The sequence below is a fragment of the Podarcis filfolensis genome (genome assembly GCF_964270895.1).
Source record: "Podarcis filfolensis genome assembly, chromosome: 5".
NCBI classification, from domain to species: domain Eukaryota; kingdom Metazoa; phylum Chordata; class Lepidosauria; order Squamata; family Lacertidae; genus Podarcis; species Podarcis filfolensis.
In genome coordinates this window covers 82,126,208-82,148,220 of record NC_139608.1, presented here as the reverse complement: position 1 = coordinate 82,148,220, position 22,013 = coordinate 82,126,208, and the positions used below count along the sequence as shown (strand labels likewise).

General features: G+C 42.8%; 1 protein-coding gene and 1 long non-coding RNA gene across 16 annotated transcripts in view; one reads left to right on the top strand and one right to left on the bottom strand.

Annotated features, from left to right (window-relative positions):
• Positions 1-22,013, bottom strand: part of LOC310762901 (calcium-activated potassium channel subunit alpha-1) — a 564,221-nt gene that overhangs the window by 231,115 nt on the left and 311,093 nt on the right. For all 15 annotated transcript variants that reach the window (XM_083614569.1, XM_083614564.1, XM_083614572.1 and 12 more), the window contains exons 4-5: positions 13,614-13,707; positions 9,482-9,593 (exon numbers count right to left, since the gene is read on the bottom strand). In XM_083614569.1, the coding sequence (XP_083470695.1) occupies positions 9,482-9,593; positions 13,614-13,707 (206 nt within the window). The remainder of the gene's footprint in view (positions 1-9,481; positions 9,594-13,613; positions 13,708-22,013) is intronic.
• On the top strand, positions 412-9,475 carry LOC310763046. Its single transcript, XR_014548426.1, has 3 exons — positions 412-617; positions 4,402-4,689; positions 8,945-9,475. It is a non-coding gene; the product is annotated as an uncharacterized lncRNA (long non-coding RNA).

Below are 22,013 nucleotides of genomic sequence, written 5' to 3'. Positions count from 1 at the left end.
ACGGAAAAATAGGGTACCTCAGTAACCAGAGGACAGGAAAGCAATGCCAGGATGCACACCAATATTACTGAGGACAGGAGGAGATTCATAAAGGTTCTGGACTCCCTCCCCATCAAAACGAAACAAAAACAAAAGCTCTGCAGCGTTCACTCTTAAAAAATCAAAACTTGTGGCAATTTCGAGCAACACCAGCACTGTCTGACTCAGAGAAAAATTCCTCCAAGACCCTGCCTCTCAATGCCATTAGTCACTTTATGACTTCTGCCTGGCTTGAGGTATGCAAAACTCTTTGTGACCTCAGAGATTCAGCTGCAGGCGCTGAAGTGCCACAGTTTTTCTGGCTGCCATTGGTTTAGCTCTGCTGACATCACAATCTTTGCTGGTCTGATGTCACAAACGGGGCATGTCACATGCCATCTCAGGTCAGACTACTGACTGATTACTCACAGTTGAACACATATTGTACTGTGCTCTGTTACTGATACAAGAGAGAGACTAATTACTACCCAGCTTTTCTTACTGCTGGTTCATAAGCAGGCAAGGTGATAGAGGGACGAATCTCAGAAGAATGGGAATAGAGGTGAACACCAATGGGGAAAAAAGGCATGATGGGAAAGGTAAGCAAACAAAGAGGCTGGAAAATATGGATGTTGGGTAGCAGAAGTATTCTGAAGGTGTCCAGATAACCAAACAGACAAGGTCAAAATGTGGCCTTTGCCCAAAGGCACAGGGCTGATCCAGGGATCAGATCCTTAGGAGGGAACTAATGGTTTGTTTGAGTGGATGGAATCGTGCTGGAATCTGGGAAACATCAATGGCCACAGTGTCCTTGCGGATCCTCCCACTGTAAGACCCATCATAGAACATCTGCCCAACCCAGATGTACCACAACTCCCACCTGGATCAGCCAACATGGGCAATGGTCAGGGATGAAGGCAGCTGCAGTCCAACAATATTGGGAGGGCACTACATTGAGGAAGGGATGCGGGTGGTGCTGTGGGTTAAACCACAGAACTTAGGACTTGCTGATCAGAAGGTTGGCGGTTCGAATCCCTGCGACGGGGTGAGCTCCCGTTGCTCGGTCCCTGCTCCTGCCAACCTAGCAGTTCGAAAGCACATCAAAGTGCAAATAGATACCACTCCGGCAGGAAGGTAAACGGCGTTTCCGTGTGCTGCTCTGGTTCGCCAGAAACGGCTTAGTCATGCTGGCCACATGACCCGGAAGCTGTACGCCGGCTCCCTCGGCCAATAAAGTGAGATGAGCGCTGCAACCCCAGAGTCATCTGTGACTGGACCCAATGGTCAGGGGTCCCTTTACCTTTACATTGAGGAAGACACCAATTTGCACACAATCAAGATCAGCTACAAAAAGAAAAGGGAGTGCATTTCTCTGGCTAGCTACTCTTTCCCTTTTGATTATTATAATGCCCCTTCTTGTCTCCATGAAAAGGGTCTGCTTTTGTGCCATATGTGACAGTTTGAAAAAGACATTTCATTCTCATTCATCTCTGTCCCTTTCTCTCCATTATAGCTTTTTTAAATCACCTAAAGGATTCAAGTGGTTGTTCAGCTGTTTGGTGACAACAAAAATCCGCTGTCTGCACTTTCATGGATTATAGCATTGCATAATCTTTTTTTTTTTTTTTCAAAAGAGAGAGAGAGTTTGCCTAACTGCTCTCTAATCTTTCCTTGTATTTATTCCCACTAATACTCTCTCTTGGGGTAAAATTATGAAAAAGTATTCAGAAAGAACATTCCATTGCTCTTCTTTCTGAAGGGTGCTTTCTGTATGGAGCACAAATGCCAAAAGCAAGCAAAGTCTTAAGAACAGCAAAACAGAAATGAAACATATGCAGAGGTTCTCACACAAACGTTTAAATTTGATTTGATTTGATTGATTGATTGAATTTATATACCACCCTATACCCAGAGATCTCATCTTAAAGATGTACTGTATTTTTCACTCTATAAGACGCAGCAGACCACAAGACGCACCTAGTTTTTGGAGGGGGAAAACAAGAAGAAAAAAAATCTGAATCTCAGAAGCCAGAACAGCAAGGGGGATCGCTGCGCAGTGAAAGCAGCAATCCCTCTTGCTGTTCTGGCTTCTGGGATAGCTGCGCAGCCTGCATTCGCTCCATAAGACGCACACACATTTCCCCTTACTTTTTAGGAGGGAAAAAGTGAGTCTTATAGAGCAAAAAATGTGGTAAGTACCGTATTTTGAAACTACTACTGCAGAAACATGAACAGGGGACCTGAATGCATGACTACTATTTGATTCCTCTCAATCTACCCAGATCTTCCTAGATAGTTTGTGGAGTGAAATGCACAGGGCATGGAGTCAACCAGAATGCAGATCATGATCTACACTCTAAATCTAAATCTTTTGGAGATTTACCGTAGATTGTCAAGGATTTCTGACACCCAATTGTTTAACAATTGCAATAACAAATCAACACCTGCTATCTAAATTAAGCTCATGAAGTGAAGAAACCTAATCAAGAGTAGTCTTTTGTGTGTGATTTAGCAGAGATTCCTGCATTGCAGCGGGTTGGACTAGATGACCCTCAGGGTCCCTTCCAGCTCTACAATTCTATGATTCCATGAATCAGAGCAGCCTGGCACAGTGCTATTGCAGCAACTAATTCCCCTTGCTAATGTCCCTCACCCACTGAAATTGTTTGCTTAGGTTCCAGTGAGCTAGATCTGTGCTCTTTGATATGTGCATTCTCAAAATAAACTGGGAGGAGGGGTAATTCATAAAACTCACCCTCTATTAGTTCAGTTTAGATTTTTTAAAACATTGACGGGGGAGGGGAAAGAAGAGCAACTCCTGTGTTTTCAAAGTGTTGGTGCTGACCTTTAAAGCCCTAAATGGCCTTGGCCCAGTATACTTGAAGGAGCGTCTCCACCCCCATCATTGTGCCCAGACACTGAGGTCCCTCTCTGAGAGCCTTCTGGTGGTTCCCTCACTACGAGAAGTGAAGCTACAGGGAACCAGGCAGAGGGCCTTCTCGGTAGTGGCCCCTGCCCTGTGGAACGCCCTCCCAACAGATGTCAAGGAAATAAACAACTATCTGACTTTTAGAAGACATTGGAAGGCAGCGCTGTATAGGGAGGTTTTTAATGTTTTATCTTTTACCGCATTATTATTATTATTATTATTATTATTATTATTATTATTATTATTTTCTGTTGAGAGCCACCCAGAGAGGATGGGGAAACCCAACCAGATGGGTGGAGTATAAATTATTATTATTATTATTATTATTATTATTATTATTATTATTATTCAGACCTGACCTGTTTCAGGATTACCCTTCCACTGGGACAATATAATACATTTTCAGGTGAAATAAATATAAAACAAAATACCATATTACTTATTACAAAGACTAATGATAGGAGGTGTTCTTAAAAACTCTTTAAAATAATATCTAGATTGTAGATGGTCATGAAATAGCCACATATCTATACAGTGGAACCTTGGAAGCGGAACACCTTTGAACTCGAACGTTTCGGCTCCCGAACAATAGAAAACCGGAAGTGATTGTTCTGATTTTCGAATGATTTTTGGAAGCTGAACATCCGGAACAGCTTCCACAGCTTCTGACTGCCTGCAGGACACTCCTGCAGCCAATCGGAAGCCATGTTTTCGAGCTGTTCCAGGAGTTTAATGGACTCCCAGAACGGATTAAATTCAAAAACCAAGGTATGACTGTATACGAAAGAATGCACAAAGATGAGAAAATAAACTGTTTTGCATAGCAGCTTCTGTCAAGTGCATAAACCACCATAGTAACACTTACACTGGGGAACTTACACAGGGAACACCTGCAGTTGTTCTAACCTAATTTTGATGCGCTGATTTCATATCTGAAGTTGATTTTGTTCTGTAAGCTCTAGTTTTTTGCAATTCATGTTTTTCACTTTTCACCATAATCTTTGTTTTTCACAATGCAAGACTTCAACATTTTATTAAACACATAGCCAAAGTAGTACAATATGAGTATAAATGTAAGTGACTTATATAGCATTGAACATGACATGTATTACACTGAAAATGGCATGTACAGTTGGAGGTATGCAAAAAAAAATTACATTCCCTTAGGATACACAGTATACTGGGGAACATCTTTTTTTCCATTTTATTTTGCATGACATTTTTCAACTGTTCTTATATGTTCTTTCAATGCTGATTTCAAATATGAAATCGATTTTTGTGTACATGCCATAGTTATCTTTCAATTTCCGACTTTTGCAGATATGTCATATTTACACTGGGGATAAGTGGACACTGACACGTTGATCTACCCTAACCACATGATAATTATTGTTTTGCAAACTTAATTTTATTTATTTTTACAGTTTTATAACCTAAATATTTGTATTTTTCAGATCGGACCATGGCTTCTTCAAGTAGACAAAAATGTGTAAACAAGCCTGATGCCTTTTTTTATGTATGTGGCTGCTACGGACTTCCTCGTCAAAGACACAATATGGGGGGAAAGAAGTGGGGGGGGGGAGAGCATTCCCATGGTTTGCTGGAGCAAGAGTGTGATGATGCCAGAATAAGCACAGCATGTCGACCTAAGCTGTGTGTGCTGAGTTTCAGTTTTCTGGGTCATATGGAAAGATCTGAACCACTTTGGAGGCCGACTTTGAGTATCCTGCTTTGAAGAAGAGGTACGACAATGTTTCATTCTCAGATTTATCCAGTAAGCAAGATGTCCTGAGCTACATGTAGCCACTTGTCATTGTTCTAGCTCATTAGGAAGTATCCTAACTGTTTCAATATCCCAGGCCAGCTGGCCTAAGTGTTTTGGAGTTTAGGATTAGTCCAGAGTCCTTCTATTCTAGGTCCACAAGTGACTCATGAATGCATTTGTTCTGAACACATAATTCACTTAATTTTACTGAAGGCTATAAACCTTATAACCCTTGAAGCTGTCCCAGAAACTCCAGCGAGTGCAGAATGCTGCAGTGAGGCTCCTCACAGGGTCTCTGCCATGGGAGCATATTCACCCAGTGCTTTTCCAGCTGCATTGGCTCCCGGTGGAGTACAGGGTCAGATTTAAGGTGCTAGTTTTAACCTTTAAAGCCCTTCACGGCCTAGGACCCTCGTGCCTACGGGACTGCCTCTCCTGGTATGCCCCACGGAGGACCTTAAGGTTCATATATAGCAACACCCTAGTGGTCCCGGGCCCTAAGGAAGTTAGATTAGCCTCAACCAGAGCCAGGGCCTTCTCAACACTGGCTCCGGCCTGGTGGAACGCTCTGTCTCATGAGACCAGGGCCCTACGGGATCTGATTTCTTTCCACAGGGCCTGTAAGACAGAGTTGTTGCATCTGGCCTTTGGCTTAGAATCAGTTTGATTCCCTCCCCCTCTTTCTTTTTCATTTCTCCTCCTATGAAGAGACTGCATCCTAATGTTTTAATGTTGTATCTTAATCTTTTAAATTGTATTTTAATCAACTTGTTTTTATTATTGGTTGTTAGCTGTCCTGAGCCCGGTCTTGGCTGGGGAGGGCGGGGTATAAATAATAAAAATTATTATTATTATTATTATTATTATTATTATTATTATTATTATTATTAATGGCTAAATTCCTCCATGTTTAAAGAGTAAAAAATTTAAGTAGAACATGGCATAAAGCATATCAGTTGTTTGTTTTTAAACCCAGACAACAGCTTGCTACTCATAATTAATGGTATAAGATATAAAGTTCCCTGTTCCCTAAAATGTTGTTAGGAGACTAGCTCTGCCCCAGCTCCTGCCAACCTGGCAGTTCGAAAGCACACCAGTGCAGTAGATAAATAGGTACCACTGTGGTGGGAAAGTAAACAGCATTTCTGTGCACTCTGGTTACCGTCCTGTTCCGCTAGAAGTAGTTTAATCATGCTGACCACATGACCCGGAAAGCTGTCTGTGGACAAACGCTGGTTCCCTCGGTCTGAAAGCAAGATGAGCACCACAATCCCATAGTCGCCTTTGACTGGACTTAACTGTCCAGGGATCTTTTACCTTTACCTTTTTTATTACAACTTGGGCTCCCTCATTATGGTCTCTCAGGACATTATGGCATCCTGAGAGAGGGCAAAATATGATTACCCCCCCCCCCGGGCGTAGCCAGGATTTTTGTTTAGGGAGGCAGAACCTCAGATTTGTATTGGTTTTTATTAAGGGGGGCAGCTGGCCCCTGGCCACATCCATGCCCCCCCAAAAATATTGAATAGGTACCCATATACCCACTACCTTGAGGCACATCTCTGGGAGAAGAAAAGGCAAATGAGTAAACCCCATGCAAATCTGGAGTGGAGTCCCTGAAACGGTTGAGTGGTGCCTAGTATGCCTCCTTCCAGCAACAGCTGCATCCAAGGTGGTGTCAAATGTATTGTTTTGCTTTCATTTTGACTCATCAGTGCAGCCTAGAGGGGAATGGGTCTTGTCATTTGGGCAGCCCAGGGCCTCCATACATGCTGTCCTGGCTTGTGCCTTGGAGAGGTCACAACACAGGAGGCATCAGTTATAAGTTACCCATGTCTGCAGCCGCAGCAGGCGCTGTGATTCTCCAGCGGTTTGACTTCATATCCGGAGGCACACTCCATTGTCTCTCAAGACAGATGGATGCCAACAACAACCTGTTGTTTTTTTTTTATTATTATTATTTATTTATTATTGTTGTTGTTGTTCTTCTTGTTATTATTTTGTGCCCCTTGGCTCGGTGCCCTGTGCGGGGAAACTGCTCACACTGCCCTAGATCTGGCACTACCTATAGGTATGATTTCCCCTTTACTTAGATGGTTGGCTTTAACCAGAATTCAGCTTGATAGGTGTGCATTGATGCTAACCGCGTTATCCCAATATTGGTTCTTAACCAGGCTTTGCAAAGCTGCTTCAGAAATTGCACTCACAAGCTCTGAGGGTAACAAGGACAATAATGGATAGCACCACTGCAAAGTTAACCATGTCCCTTCTCTAAAGCATGCGCCCACACAGGGGTGGCCTGTCTCATTTCACCACCTGAGGCAAAATGGGAAGGTGCCACTTCTCCCTGCCCAAGCCTCACTTACCAGGGTTATGCAGCAGGGTCTCCTGGTGAGATCTCGCGAGAGTTCAGTGAGATCTCACAAGATCTTGTGGAAGCAGCAGCCACAGCTGTGTGGCCCTGGCGGTGGCAGCAGTAGCAGGTAGGGTGCCCATGGAGGCACCACCCCATTGAATTCTGCCTCTCAACGTGGGAAGCTGGTCCTGAGCCCAGCAAACATTCTTCATTTCCTACCTAACTTTAAGAGACTGGGAATATGTTTGCTTTAGACCCCTGAGCTACAGGATGTGCATAGACAGAAGGCCTGGGAAGAGAACTGTGCAGGATTTCATCTTTTTGCACCGGGATTTGAGAATACAGCATAACAAAAGAAATAGAAACCTGTCAGCTGAAATCTGTTTTGTAGGTCACAGGCTTTTCCAGGCCCTTTCTAAGCCTACAATGAACCTCGTACACTGAAGATGCTTTTTCATATTTCAACTTGCTAGTATTATTCCCTTTGTCTCAAGCAATTAGCTGTGTCAGTGCAACTACTCCATGCTTTACACAACTTAATAAAGATAAGAGCAGTTTGCTGCTGGTGGCAAAGTCATGCCTCAGCATGGCCACTGGATGGCAGAAGCACACAATTCTTTAAGCCACATAAAGATGGAAAGGAAAGAGCAAGTTTTGTGGCCACTTCTAACATCTGCAGCTATGGAATCAGCAGAACAGAATTAGACGGATCCTCAAGCTAATGAATACAACATTAATGTTATGAAGTTCATAATTATTATTGTATGTCAGCGTTACTACTACAAAACTAGATGCTGCCAAAAAAAAAAAAAAGCTGCTAAAAATTCTGTGCTCAGTGAATAAAATTATCTCCCCCGCCCTTCAACATTGTTCTCTCTTAAATAGCAACCTGACAGAGAAATTTTCTGGGATGCGGATGGCACTGTGGTCTAAACCACAGAGCCTAGGGCTTCCTGATCAGAAGGTCGGCGGTTTGAATCCCCATGACAGGGTGAGCTCCCGTTGCTCAGTCCCACTTGGCAGTTTGAAAGCACGTCAAAGTGCAAGTAGATAAATAGGTACCACTCCGGCGGGAAGGTAAACGGTGTTTCCGTGTGCTGCTCTGGTTCACCAGAAGCGGCTTAGTCATGCTGGCCACATGACCTGGAAGCTGTATGCTGGCTCCCTCGGCCAGTAAAGAAAGATGAGTGCCGCACAACCCCAGAGTCATCCGTGACTGGACCTAACGGTCAGGGGTCCCTTTACCTTTACTAACAGAGAAATTTAGCAGGTGAAACAGATATATAAAGTGATGGGGATGGGGAGGGGAGAGATTCACCTACTAAAGTTCAAGATACAGAGCCAGTTTAACCATAGGGGCACACTATGTGTCAGCCTAGGGAAGCTAAGTTTTTAGTACAGCCACATCTGAAGGGCAATAAAATTCAAAAGGCATCAAACAATGGTGCTGGTGGTGGAAGGAAGAGTCAGCAACGGCCAGTTCCAGCAGTCTGCATTTTCCAGAATGCAGAGTCAATGACACCATTTTATCCCAATGGAGCAAAACCTCCTAAATGGGTCTTAGAGACACAGTGGTGCCTGCTTCAGCACTCTCCTGAGAGCCAAAGAGGCCTGCCGCAGTGGTGGTGATGGAGCTGGTGTGGAACCGGTTACCATTTTCCAACATGCTGCCATACCAACATATTGTTGGGGCGCAGCAGGGAGGCAATGGTTTTGATGGAAGTTGAACTCTGAAATCACTTGAAGGCAAGCTTCTTGGAAGTACCTGAGAAATTCCTCTGATAACAGCAACAAACCTCCAAGTGTCAACATGCAGAATCATAATGGGCAGCAAACTGATTTCCTAATCAGTTTCCCCCCCTCTCCTTTCTTGCAGAGGAAGCCCATTCCCTTTTCCAGATGAAGAAAGGATGCTTAGGATTTCACCTCCTCACAGTGGAGAAGGTTTCAGCTGCCTGGGGCCTGATCCTGCCTTTTTCTTGCTTGTGTGAAGCATGGACGGCTCACTAGACTGGTTGTCTTGCAAAACCTCTGAAACTCAGTGAGACTTGCTTATACGTGCTTAGGCAGGTGCAGCCAGTGATCACGGTCTGTTCAGTCTAGCAGAACTTTTGAGGGGCAGAGGAGACAGCTGTGAGCCACCCCTGCAGGAGAGGAGGCCATCCCTCATACAGGCTCTCTTACACCAGGGCCAGCTACAGCTTCTCTCCCTTTGCTTCAGTGTGTTGGGAAAATTGCGCAACAGCCCCCCCTCAAGTTGCCACCAGTCTGCCTCGGTTTGTGTTTCTTTCAGAGGGAGGGGGCAGACTCAGTACATTTCTCTCAGTGCCAATTGCAAGTCATTGAGAACACAGTACCAGTAGCCAGCATCTTGCAAACCCACACACAATTAAGAAAAACGCTGTTTACTTACCCAGCCAACTTCTGTTTAAATACACTGAAACGAACACTGGAGGGACTGTGAAGAAATCTACCACCGAGTTTACTTCCAGCCAGAACCATAGCTTGTCGTTGGCTGCTATGAACTGGGGAGGGAAATGAAGAGGATAAAGATACTGGTTGTTGTGGGGTGGGGGGTGGGGTGGGGGATGGGGAATTCCTTATGAAAGATACAACAGATTTTCTGTTTGTCCCTTGGAAATAATTAAGGCATTGTTTCATGACCTCTAATTAAAATACACCTGCTTATTCATTTTAATTCATTAATTAATTGACTAATTCATTTAAAAAATGTTTTAAACCTGTTTTTTTAAGGGTGCACTCTTCCCAACCGAAGAACCCTTTGTAAAATACATGAAGATACAATTGCAAACACGCACACAAAATACCCCAGCAACGAAAGGTTACCCCCCCTCCCCAAACTATGTAAACCACCTGGGAGATTTCAACAATAAATCAGCATACGGATTTTACAAAGAAATGTGTCTTGAATAAATGAGTTTTTATTTAACAGCTAGCAGTAATGAGACAACACTTAACTCTCTGGAGAGGGGGTTCCAAAGGTGTGGTGGGGCCATGACTGAGAAGGCCCTGTCCCTTGTCACCACCAGCCTAACAACTTTTCCTGGTGGGCTAGTGATGCTTGAGATCACTTCAACCTTTTGTACATGGTCCTACAAGCAAATCTACTTCAGCATTTAAAAAAACAAGGCAAAGGGACCACTGAAAACCTTCTCTATGGACAGTCTGCAAGTGTTGGAGTTTGTAGGAGCTGGTATGAGGGGAGAAAAGCTTCTAGAGCATTATTTGTGCCACAGAGTTAAAGCAGTTAAATAATAATTCCCTCTAAGGGAGCAGTGGTTAACGTGAAGAAGGAGAATATTAAAGATCTCTTAATATTCCCAGGACAAGCTCCACTCCTCAAACTACAATTCCCAATACAGTATATATTCCTTCTGGGAGTTTTTCAGGTGGGGGAGGGGGAAAGGCCACAGCAGCTGAAAAGTGTGGTCCATACATTGGTAGCCTCACCATTAGACTAATATAATGTGCGGAAACTGCAAATGAGCATAAAATTAAGTTCACCCAGCTTTACAGATCTTGCATCACAAGCGTCGAAAGGTCTGCACTGGAGGCCTAATAGGTACTGAGTCAAGTTGAAGGCTTTGCGACTGACGTTTAAAACCCTAAGCAATCTAGGAACAGGAAATCTAGCAGTCCGCCTTCCCCTACACAGACCAAACCAATCTTTCCACCTTTGTTGGTGGTTCTCTGGTTTGGTGACAATGTGGCAGTGGACTTTCCCAGTGATAAGTCCATCCTCTGGAATGTTCTTTCTCAGATAAGGTGTGAGGCGGAGACATTAGCAACCTTTCAACACCTCCTAAAATGTTTACCCAAGCTTTCCTGGATGCCTGACTCCTGATTTCTTTTGTTCTCCACACTGATTTATTTGGGATATAATCGTTTTATCTCATTTTTAATCTATTTTTCTCCAGGAAATTTTATTGAATGTTGTTGTGCTTCTGTTTTCATATTGTAAACCACTGAATTCATTATTATTATTATTATTATTAAGCAGGGTCAAAAGATTATAAAACAAACAAATAGATATATAGGATTGTAGTAAATCAGGGTTGCCTCAGGCATCCAGCAGCACCAAGGTAAAGGAAGGACCAGAAGGCAGAACTGCCACAGACTAGTCTGACTAGGGTTTAGGTAAGCACAAAGGCTATACTGAGGTAACAGGGTCTGCTTCTGGGGCCCCATGCAACTGTAAGATCTGTTGTCTGTGGCAAGGGGCTCACCCTCACCCTGACTATTGGGTGGACTGGTCCTGTCTGGTGCCTTTAGACCCCCAGCCCTCTATCCTTGGGTTGAAAGTGAAAACTGGTTTGGATTTTTGGTCCAATGCAAACAAACAAAAAATCAGCCTTTGGGGGGTACTACTTAAATCGCCTTCTCACATTTTACTCCAGTACTCCACTTCAGTGCTCAGTTGAACATGAAAGCCTTTACACTCCACTGACTTGCAATTTTTAAATGTTTAAAAGCTAACAAAATAAAATGGTTAAAATTGCATTCTTCACATGAAATAAGACTTGAGCTGAGCACCAACTCTTTACTGCTCAGGACCACAGAACCTCAGAGACCACCTCTCTTCAAATGAGCCTACCCGGATCCTGTGATCGTCAGCTGAGGCCTTTCTTCCTGTGCCTCCTCCATGAGAGGCCTGGAGGGTGGCAACATGAAAATGGGCCTTTTCTGCAGTGGCTCTCCACTTGTGGACTGTTCTGCCCAAGGAGGCTCACTTCACACCTTCATTATACACCTTTAAGCGCCAGGGACCAGGCCTTTGGCTGACTAACATCCTATATCCTTTTAAATGTGTTTGTGGGAGGGGGTTATTGGTTTGCTTTGTTTTTGTTCTTATTTTTATTACGTATTTTGCGTTTTTGTCTTGTTTTTGCGTGTGTGTGAATCGCCCTGAAATCTACAGATGCAGGGTGGTATACAGATTTTAATAACAATGATAATAATAATATGCTTTGGCAAATAACTGTTACACCAGTCAAGAAACCAGGACGCTCCCTATCCAGACAATGGGATTAATTTGTCTACTCCGTAGCAGGTGCCACCAACCCATAAAGGCTTTCAATGGTTCCCCTGCGGAGGTGCCCTGGACTCTGAACTTTGATGGCGGGGGGGGGGGAGTTTCCAGCCCACCTAGGAAGAAAGTTATGGGACAAAATGTGCAGGTACCTTCTAGATGTGAAGTGAGAGCAAGTGTGGTGTGTCCACCTGGTATATTTTCCCATAGTACTGAAGAATGCTCCCTGTTGCTATTAGCTGATGCTGGAAAGCACTGGCGGAGGAAGAGGAGTGCAGGGGGAGCGCACCGCCCCCGGCAGCAGAATCCTCAGGGTGCCATCGTGGCTGCTCCCCCCCCCCCCCGCTGGAAAGTGGAGACACAAAGGCTTGTTTCACTCTGTTGCAGGCTTAGGGCCTCCCAGGAAACCTCCCAGGAAACCCAATGGGCGATAAGAGCTCTTGGGAATGTTAGTGCAGCGAGCCTCTCCATCCCATGCTCTGGTTGTAGATATGTGTAAACAAAACCATACTTCCCACTGTATCACCGCTGTATTCATAGACATTCATTCCAAGGAAACCAAACTTTGGAACCTCAGGAGCATCTCGTTGCTCTGAGATTGTGGTGCGCGCAGCAAGAACCTTTGGGAAGTTTTTAACGTTCAGTGTTTTATTTTGCTTTTATATGTGTTGGAAGCCACTCAGAGTGGCTGGGGGAATGCACCCAGATGGGCAGGGTATAAGTTATCATTGTTATAAGCGACTGATGGTGGATGGAGTAAGATCTGCCACAAACACAGTGTGTGTGTGTGTGTGTGTGAGAGAGAGAGAGAGAGAGAGAGAGAGAGAGATAGCGCACTGCTATTGCACAGTAAATCCATAAACCTCTTTATCATGGAGCAAAGGTTTATTGAAGCAATTCCTGTTCTCAACACGGCTAGAGAAAAGTCTTCCCATTCAAGGGCAGTAGCCTATTTTATTTTATTTTTTAAAACCTTTATGGAGGTGGTAAAATGGTACCTCGGTTTTCAAACATAATGCGTTTGGAAGACCGTTCGACTTCTGAAATGTTCGAAAACCGAAGCATTTACTTCCAGAAGCATTTACTTACAGAAAACTCAATATAGAAGCCGTGTGGCACATTCAAATGAAAAGTTTTTGAAAACCGAAGCAATTACTTCTGGGTTTCCGGCGTTCGGAAACCGAAATTTTCGACTTCCGAGATGTTCAAAAACCGAGGTACCACTGTATTTTAATTTGACAAACTTGGCTTCCCAAATATAAACCAAAAAAACCCCACCTACCACACATGAAAACCAATTTACTCAAAAGGCACTGGCAACTATGATGGCCTTCGTACACTTTTGTGCATCCATAGCAGTATGTTGCTGCTCGACACTTTTAGGCCACTGGCTCCCCCCCCCCCCCCCGGTTATCCCCACAAGTGCCTCTGGGGGGGAAACACTGTGGCACCTCCCCCTCCCCTCAAGTCAAGCAATATGGAGATTCACACTTACCCGCAAGCCGAAGTAAAGCAGGAAGAACACGTTGAAAGCCATGTCTATCTGTAACGTGAAATCTTTGTAGAAATTCTGGCAAGATTCTATTGGGCTATTTGAGAAAAGAAAAAAAGACCAGAGTAAACTAGAGGGAATGAAGTTTGCATATCAGAAGTATGGCAAAAGTAACGTCAGCTGGCCACTGTTATCATTTCGATTAGAGAATGGACAGGATTCAGTCATTATACACTGCTTCTGGCTCTTCCATTATTTCTAAAGCAAGCAGGCATTGAAAGAAATAATAATATTTGGAACACTGTTTTTGTATTGTCAGCCATTCTTACTGTTCACCTGTTAGTTGCAACAGGTGAGCAGAAACATGCAGGCACTTTTAAGGAATGACAAGCAGGAAAATCTCTTAGGATTCCTCAATCCCACATTAACCCTTAAAGAACTGGCTTCTTTCTACCGGGTACGTAAAGCTATAACAGTTCAATCATCAAATTTGGGTTGCCAACTTTTTAGCAGGTCTTGTTCCTCTGCCTGTTACAGCAGGTGGCTCTACAGGCAACAGTAGGTACCTATGCATGCGAAAAGCTTCATCTGCTAATTCCTGCAGATTCAGCTGCTGTTAAAGGTACAAGAGCATGCCATCCCCCCCCCATTAGTTGGCAACCCAAAATCTAGCAAACTTGATTTCATTATAAAATGTTTTGTGTATTTTGGATGAAACAGAATCTTGTAAATCAGTAACACCAACAATTTCATAAAGTTTTCTAAAAAGAGCCCCCACCAAATTAATGCCATCTTATATTACGCACTCCCCTTTCTGGTTAATGTAATATAAAAAGAGTTGCTTATGGATATTAGCAACTTGGGGGAGAAACTTGTTTGCTTCTTTACAAATACAGTACCATGAATCTAGTAGAAAGAAGAGCATAGCCTGCTGTTAGAATTAATGCAGAACAACATAAATTAAAGGAGTAGAAGCAGGACTCTAAGGGTTAATTTTCACATGCAGATTTCAGATTCCCCTCTTTCTCAGGCAGCCTTGCAAAATCTAGTTTTGCTTTTTTCAAAAGGGGCACATCCAACTCTCTGGCATACTCTATACAAACTGGTACTGTGGTACGCTTCAATAAACCAGGTTGCAGCAAATTGAAAAATATGCACGTGTGTGTGTGTGTGTGTGTGTGTGTGTGTTGTGATTTATTTGTGATGGTCCTATGAGATGGTTGGAAAGACTGCAGATCACAGTCCCCAGGTTAAGTAGCATGTCCCAAGATTTGTAACAAGTTACCATTCAGTCAGCATAACCATACAGAGGTCAGGAATGATGCTTAGCAGTTACTTAATTCTGGGAAGGAGATGTAAAAAATACACACTTGAGGTAACGGGAAGGAAAATGACAATTAAGGAGAAATTCCACGACTCTTCTTTTTACAAATAAATTACTATGTATATAATACCAGTTAGTATAGCGCTACATCTGCAGGTGCAAGGCTAAATTGCTAAACAAGCAAGGTTCTGTGCATTCTGAATGTTGTTGACCTAACTGAAGGCAGGGAAGGAAATTAGCTGGATTTTGAGGGTGTTACACATGCAGCCAGTTTCCCATTTACTTGCAAACATCGCAGCTCAAACAAGTCCGATAACAGCATGCCCCAGCTTTATCCTCAGGCATGTTTATAGTTGCCAACATTTCCCTAAAGGGCAGTGACGCACAGTTCTAAGAAGACTTGGTAGCAACCAATGCCATATTCACAGTGTTTTGAAATACTACTTGCAAATGTTGCATCAAAATGATTAAACACGCAAGTCTTATAGAAAGAGTGTCAATTGCAATAAATAAAGGACAAAACGGTATATTTGTGATATTGTTATTAGTATCTCACATTGTCTTGGTAGCAAAGCAACTGAAAATAAATCTTGCTTTAATACATTAGAGAAAAGTGAGGAAACCAGAACAGGGAAAAACTTCTGCTTTCAGTCCTGTCCCCCCCCCCTTTTCCCGGAGTATGCAGAATGAGAGTCAGGCATCTCACCCACTTCCAGATCCTCCAAGTATGTGAAAACCATGGACCTGGCAAGGGATGAAATGTGCAAGCTCCCACATTGCCATTGTAACAGAAACGGGAAAAGCAGAAGTGTGAGACATTAATGTATCTGCTTTGTAAGCTTCTTCTGAAGTCCATGAAGCAACCCTTCCAACACAAGCTTCTCCAATGCAAAAAATAGTAAGGAGATGAGTTCTAGCTAGCCTCCTTTCAGATATGTGTGGGGAATTGTCAATGAAGATGATTCAGACATGTTTTCCCCTCCCCTCACCTGCAGTCTAAAGTGCCCCAGTACTGTAGTCCAATATTGTGCAGTCTAAAATGGTGTACTACTAGTAGTCCAAGATTGTCAGAGAGACTGGGTAGGGGCTTATTTTCACATACTGATTTCTTTCCAGACAATCGTCATCACAGAAATCTGCAGTCAACTGAAGGTAAACAGACAAGACATGAAAAAGCACAGTTGTATGGAACCATTCTGCAAAGGACTAGTTGCAGTGGAAGTAACTATTGTCAAGTTCCCAGTCTATGGGCTGAATCCAGACTGAGAGTTAGGGTCCACTGAATTCAATGGGGTTTAGGCATAACTACCAGTCTGGATCCAGCCCTGTGTTTACGAAGTGATAGCCGAAATTATCACATGGCAAGAGCGGATAGTGAAATGGCTGCCATGGGCCATCACACTCTCTTTTCCCATCAGGAAATTACTTGGCAATGAGGGTGGAGTAATGAGCCTTCCATACATTTCCTCTAAAAAACAAAAAAAAACCTAATTGTACATATTCACCATGACAAGAGCTGAGTTGCAGCAAACCCCTGGTGTGGGATTGCTGTTACACAAAGCTAAGCTGTGACGCCACAAATACAATCATCACATACCAAACACCTCTTAAACACAAACTTAGCCTTTAAGATCCTGACAGTAGGTTGCTTCACCTCAGTACAGATATTGTAGAGTTGGAAAAGGTCGAGGGGGTGTTGTGGCTCCCCCCAAGAGAAAAGGTTACAGCACCTGTAACTTCTTAAGTTTACAGAAAAGGCAGGTATGGCGTGACATGCTAGAAGTTTATAAAACTATGCATCCCTCTTCCATAGCTCTAGAACTTGTGCACATCCAATAAAGATGAATGCTGGGAGATTTAGGGCAGTTAAAAGAAAATACTTATTTACACAGTGCATAGTCGGAAACTATGGAGCTCGCTCGCCCAGGAGGCAGTGGTGGCAACCAACTTGGATGGCTTTGAAAGAAGACTGGGCAAATTTATGTTCTATCAATGGCTACTAGCCATAATGGCTATGCTCTACCTTTACAGTTGGGGGAAGCAATGCTTCTGAATAGCAGTTGCTGGAAACCACAGGAGGGCAGTGCGCTCTTGTGCTCTTGTTCTGTTCCTTGGTTGCTCACAGGCAGCTGAGGACAGAATGCTGAATGAATAGGAGAATTTTTAAAAAAATTGTATTTTTGTTTCGTTTTGTTCCACTTTAGGCCAATTCAGCTACATCAATCGATCACTCTTTTCCTTCTCTCCCACCCTGCCCAACTCATAACATGAATAACCCAGAATAAGTTGTTTATTTATGCATCAACAGGGCTATTAAATGAACCACAGTACCCCAGACAAGATGCACAAAACAGAAGGCCCTATACAGCGGTTTTCTGTAGTTTCTTCCTGCCATCCTACAAACTTGCTGAGAAGTAATTAGCAGTGCGCTGGGGAAGTCTTGAAAACCTCTACAGCATTCCAATTAACAATTAGAAAGAGTGCTGACTGGGCGGGTTGTCATTAAAACTTAAATGAAACATGAAAATTGGGGCGACTGCAGAAGGTGGCATTGATAAACAGCAAATGCGAAAGAAGGAGAAGCTTCTATCACTGATATATCACCAGCACATTAATATATAATCAAGGGAAAGATTAACTGCAAATGGGAGCCCAAATGGTTTTGTCCGCATAGATGCCTGAAATTCAAAGACATATACATATATGCCCAGTTAACACCATGGTATGAGATGCCACACAGGCCTATCCAGATCCGACCCAAGTCACTGGGTTGTAGACAACTTAAATATATATATATATATATATATATATATATATATATATATATATATATATAGAGTAAACCCATTGAAATGTATGAACACAACTAAACTTGGTCTACTAATTTCAGTGCATCAACCTTGAGTAAAAGTTCCTCAAGGTCTATGGTCCACTAGGAAGCTTTGCTATGCAAGCACCATGTGAAATAATAATGTTGTTGAACAATTTCTGTTCATTTCGCTGCTGCACAGCGGGAGCTTGCCAGTGGATTGTTTCTATCTGAACTGTCTTAAAGCCAGTTGGCTCAGCAGTTAATGTTAATTGCTACAAACAGGCAAAGAACATACATGTTTTATCTATTTTACTTCTACATGGGCTTCAAAACCATATATTTTAACTGGAGGGCAGGTGTGGAGCAGGTGTTGGGAGAGCAGCTGTTCAGGCTAGGTGTTTTTTTTAACTGATAAGAAATGCTTAGAAGACCATATTGACTGAATATGGATACTCTGGAGTTTTAACATGGTTATTACATAAGCACAAACCGGCAGTGCCTTAGATAAAGCATCCAGAATGCCTTTGCCATATTTCGTCCAGAAATCTATGCTGGGGCACAGCCCTAGACTACAGCCCTTTTTTGGTGGTGGTGGGGAATAGTGCTGTGAAATCACACAAGATCATGGTAATCAAAATGACTGCCATTCTCTCTCTCTCTAACCCACTCTCCAAACTTTGGATGTCCCGGTTTTCCTAGGACACTTGTGGGGTATGTGCTTTGACCTTGAAGAACAGTTAGCTAAGGTATTAGCTCTTTTGAATAGAATCCTGAAGGGACCTGCAACTAATTAGAAATACCAAATTTCCCCCTTGGTAGCCACTCTTGAGAACAAAGCATAACAGAAGCAGTTTGGCTGCCTGCAGCTGCGCCCATGCCCTTGTAAGCAGCAATATCTGTGAAGAGCAGCAAATCGAAGCACAGTAAAACAAGGTATGCCTGTATTATGGAGGTATGCTTTGTATTATTTTATTAATACTATCGCTTAACATATGTTTGTCATGGTCTTTGGCTACAATAAATTTATGAGTAGCAGCAGCAGAAACAGCAGTAGCAGCAGTTTTACAAGCAGTATACAACAATAATGATAGCATAAATATATAATAAACCTCCAACATGCTTTTCCTTTTCATCACCATTATATTCATAAACACTTCCTTCTCTCAGCTCTACATTAAAGAATCCAAATTCCAGGGGTGTCCAAAATGTGCTACTTCTCCTTGCCTCACAACTGAGCCACCACTGGGTTCCAACAAGTCTTGGTCCCAAATTATCCTCAATTCCTTGCTTCTGTTCTAATTCTATCGTGCAAGAGAGAGAGACATTGGGGAACTAGATGTGTTACTTTGCAAGTCAGTGATGAATCTATGGATGTCTCCAAATCTGAGACACCCATCTAGCTGCCCAGTGAAAAGCAATGGCCAGTATAAACCTTGGCTATGGCTTGACCATAAGCCTAGATTTAGACAACATGTTATGCCAAAGCATTTGTCAGTGGGGCTGTGGGAGTAACAAACAAAACACATGGAAGAGCAAAGTGATTGACTGCAAGTTTATCTGCTGGAGCCCATTCATTTGCATGGTATGAGTAATGCAGTGTTCTGCTATTACTATTATGGTTTCTGCTACTTGTTTACCCAAAGCCATGCACTTAAGCCAACTGATGCTGAGGCATCTGATCAAGACTTGTATTTTAAAATGAGCTTATATATATATATATATATATATATATATATATATATATATTTGCAGATGCTTGTGTGTTTTTAATGCCAGGCAGAAGACCAGCTGTCTAAAAGACTTTTGGCAGATGTTTATCCTCCTGGACAAGGGCCCCCTGATTTATAGCAGGAGCCAAAATTCTCAAAGTTGTAAAAAGGGAATTACAGGCTGAGAGCAAAGGTTACTAGGTTACTGACCCTACAGAATACAATCAAGCTGCAAAAGCACTAATTAAGAGTTGGTAAATAGTAGGATTCATTGTTTAACAAAATATAATACCATGTGTCTCCCATTAGAGACTTGAGCCACAGGTTAAAGGGCAAGAGCTAATGGGAAAAGCAACTGGCCATGAAAGGGAGTTGTAAACTGAAGAAGTTTTTACTTAGAAAAGGCCTTTGCTTCTAAAAATCTATATATGTTATGTATGAAATATATTGGCTTAAATGTAATTATGCAAAGGATTTAGAAAGTAAGAAATGTTACATTCTTATGTTAGATTCTTATTTCATAGAATCATAGAATCATAGAGTTGGAAGAGACCACAAGGGCCATCGAGTCCAACCCCCTGCCAAGCAGGAAACACCATCAGAGCACTCCTGACATATGGTTGCCAAGCCTCTGCTTAAAGACCTCCAAAGAAGGAGATCTTTCATTGATGGTGTGTGAGAATGTGAACCCAAGATCTCTGACCTCTGTTTAAGATAAAAATTTAAAACCATTAGCCATCTGTTTTGGAGGGCAAAAGGGCAAGAAGGGCAAGAGGTGATCTGGTAATTAAGGTGCCTTGTTGAGGCAAATGTAAGATATATGGCTACTTGTTTGCCATTTATAGATAGAAGGAAATATAGCTCTTTGTCTCCCATAAAAGGTAATAGGAAATGGGTGTATCTTTTATGATTGGTTCTAGCGAACAGCCAATAGAAATTTCAACCAGGCTGATTGGACAGAGGCAGCCAAAGGAGGAGCAAGGGGGCTGGGCTGAGGAAATAAAAGTGCTGGCCATCAGGGCTGGAGTGGACAGAGCTTTGGTAACCATATACCACTGTGTCTCTCATTTATTTGTCTGACAAATAAATTATTATTTTAATTTCTCTATTGCTGCGTTGAATATTTCATTCCAGCTAAGCGTTAACCACAAGCAGGGTGCTACAATGCTTTTTGGCTTTTACACTGTTTTAGTTGTATCCTGGTTTTAATGTACGTTTGCAAGTTGCTTTCAGGTGATTTTTTTTTGTATTAAAAAAAGTTACTAAGAAGTTCAAATAACAGCAATAACACTAATAATAGTAATAATAATAATAATAACAGAACACAGATAGCAGTCAATTGCCCCAACCCAGTATTTCAGGACACATGTCCGCAATGTAGGGAGTGGGAAGTGATTGATATTTCTTCCTTTTACCTCTATAAAGTACATGGATGTATCTGTCTACAGAATTAAGAGGTGTGTGTGTGTGTGTGTGTGTGTGTGTAAGAGAGAGAGAGAGGTGTAAGGCTGGGACTATTTTGAACAAATGTGGCTACAGCAGGATGAGTCCACTCGTTGCCTGTTGATCTCAATGATCCTGATTAATTATAAATGTTGCCATTTTCCTTCCTCCTCCATCACTGAAGGGCCATGACAAAACCTATCACAATACTGTTTAGTTCAAAGATGAACAATCCATGAGCCCTACCCAACAGACACACCACAATGAAATGTCTGGCTTTGAGTAGCAACTACAGTGGTACCTCGGGTTAAGAACAGCCCTGTTTATGAACTACTCAGTTTACAAACTCCGCAAAACCAGAAGTAGTGTCCCGGTTTGTGAACTTTACCTTGGTCTAAGAATGGAATCTGAACGGTGGAAGGACGCTGGCAGCGGGAGGCCTCATTAGGGAAAGCACACCTCAATTTAAGAATGGTTTCGGTTTAAGGACGGGCTTCCAGAACGGATTAAATTCATAAACCGAGGTACCACTGTATGCTCCCTTTGCCATAGAAAGTCATTTCAGTTTCCATGTGGCAAGGGAAACTCACTTGGGCACACAGAACTAGCCACATGATCCTTTGGACCTCAGCCTGAATCAACAGTTGGCAATACTGCAGGGTGTGCAACTTCTGAGAAATCTCTAAAAATTGTAGAATGAACGGGTGCAATCCACTTGGTGCCCTTGCATGCCCAAAAGGGCTTTTGATCCGCCAGTGTGGTGTAGTGGTTAAGAGCAGTGGACTCGTAATCTGGTGAACCAGGTTTGATTCCTCACTCCTCCACATGCAACTGCTGGGTGACTTTGGGCTAGTCACACTTCTCTCTGAAGTTTCTCAGCCTCACTCACCTCACAGAGTGTTTGTTGTGGGGGAGGAAGTGAAAAGGAGATTGTTAGCAGCTTTGAGACTCCTTAGGGTAGTGATAAAGTGGGATATCAAATCCAAACTTTTCTTCTTCACAAATGGACGAGGACATTTATGCAGATTCCCTCCTTCCCACACCACCTTCCACTTTGTCCCCGCCCCCCTCAGGAGCAGATTGACAAAAATATATCTACTCTTCTCTTCCGATCT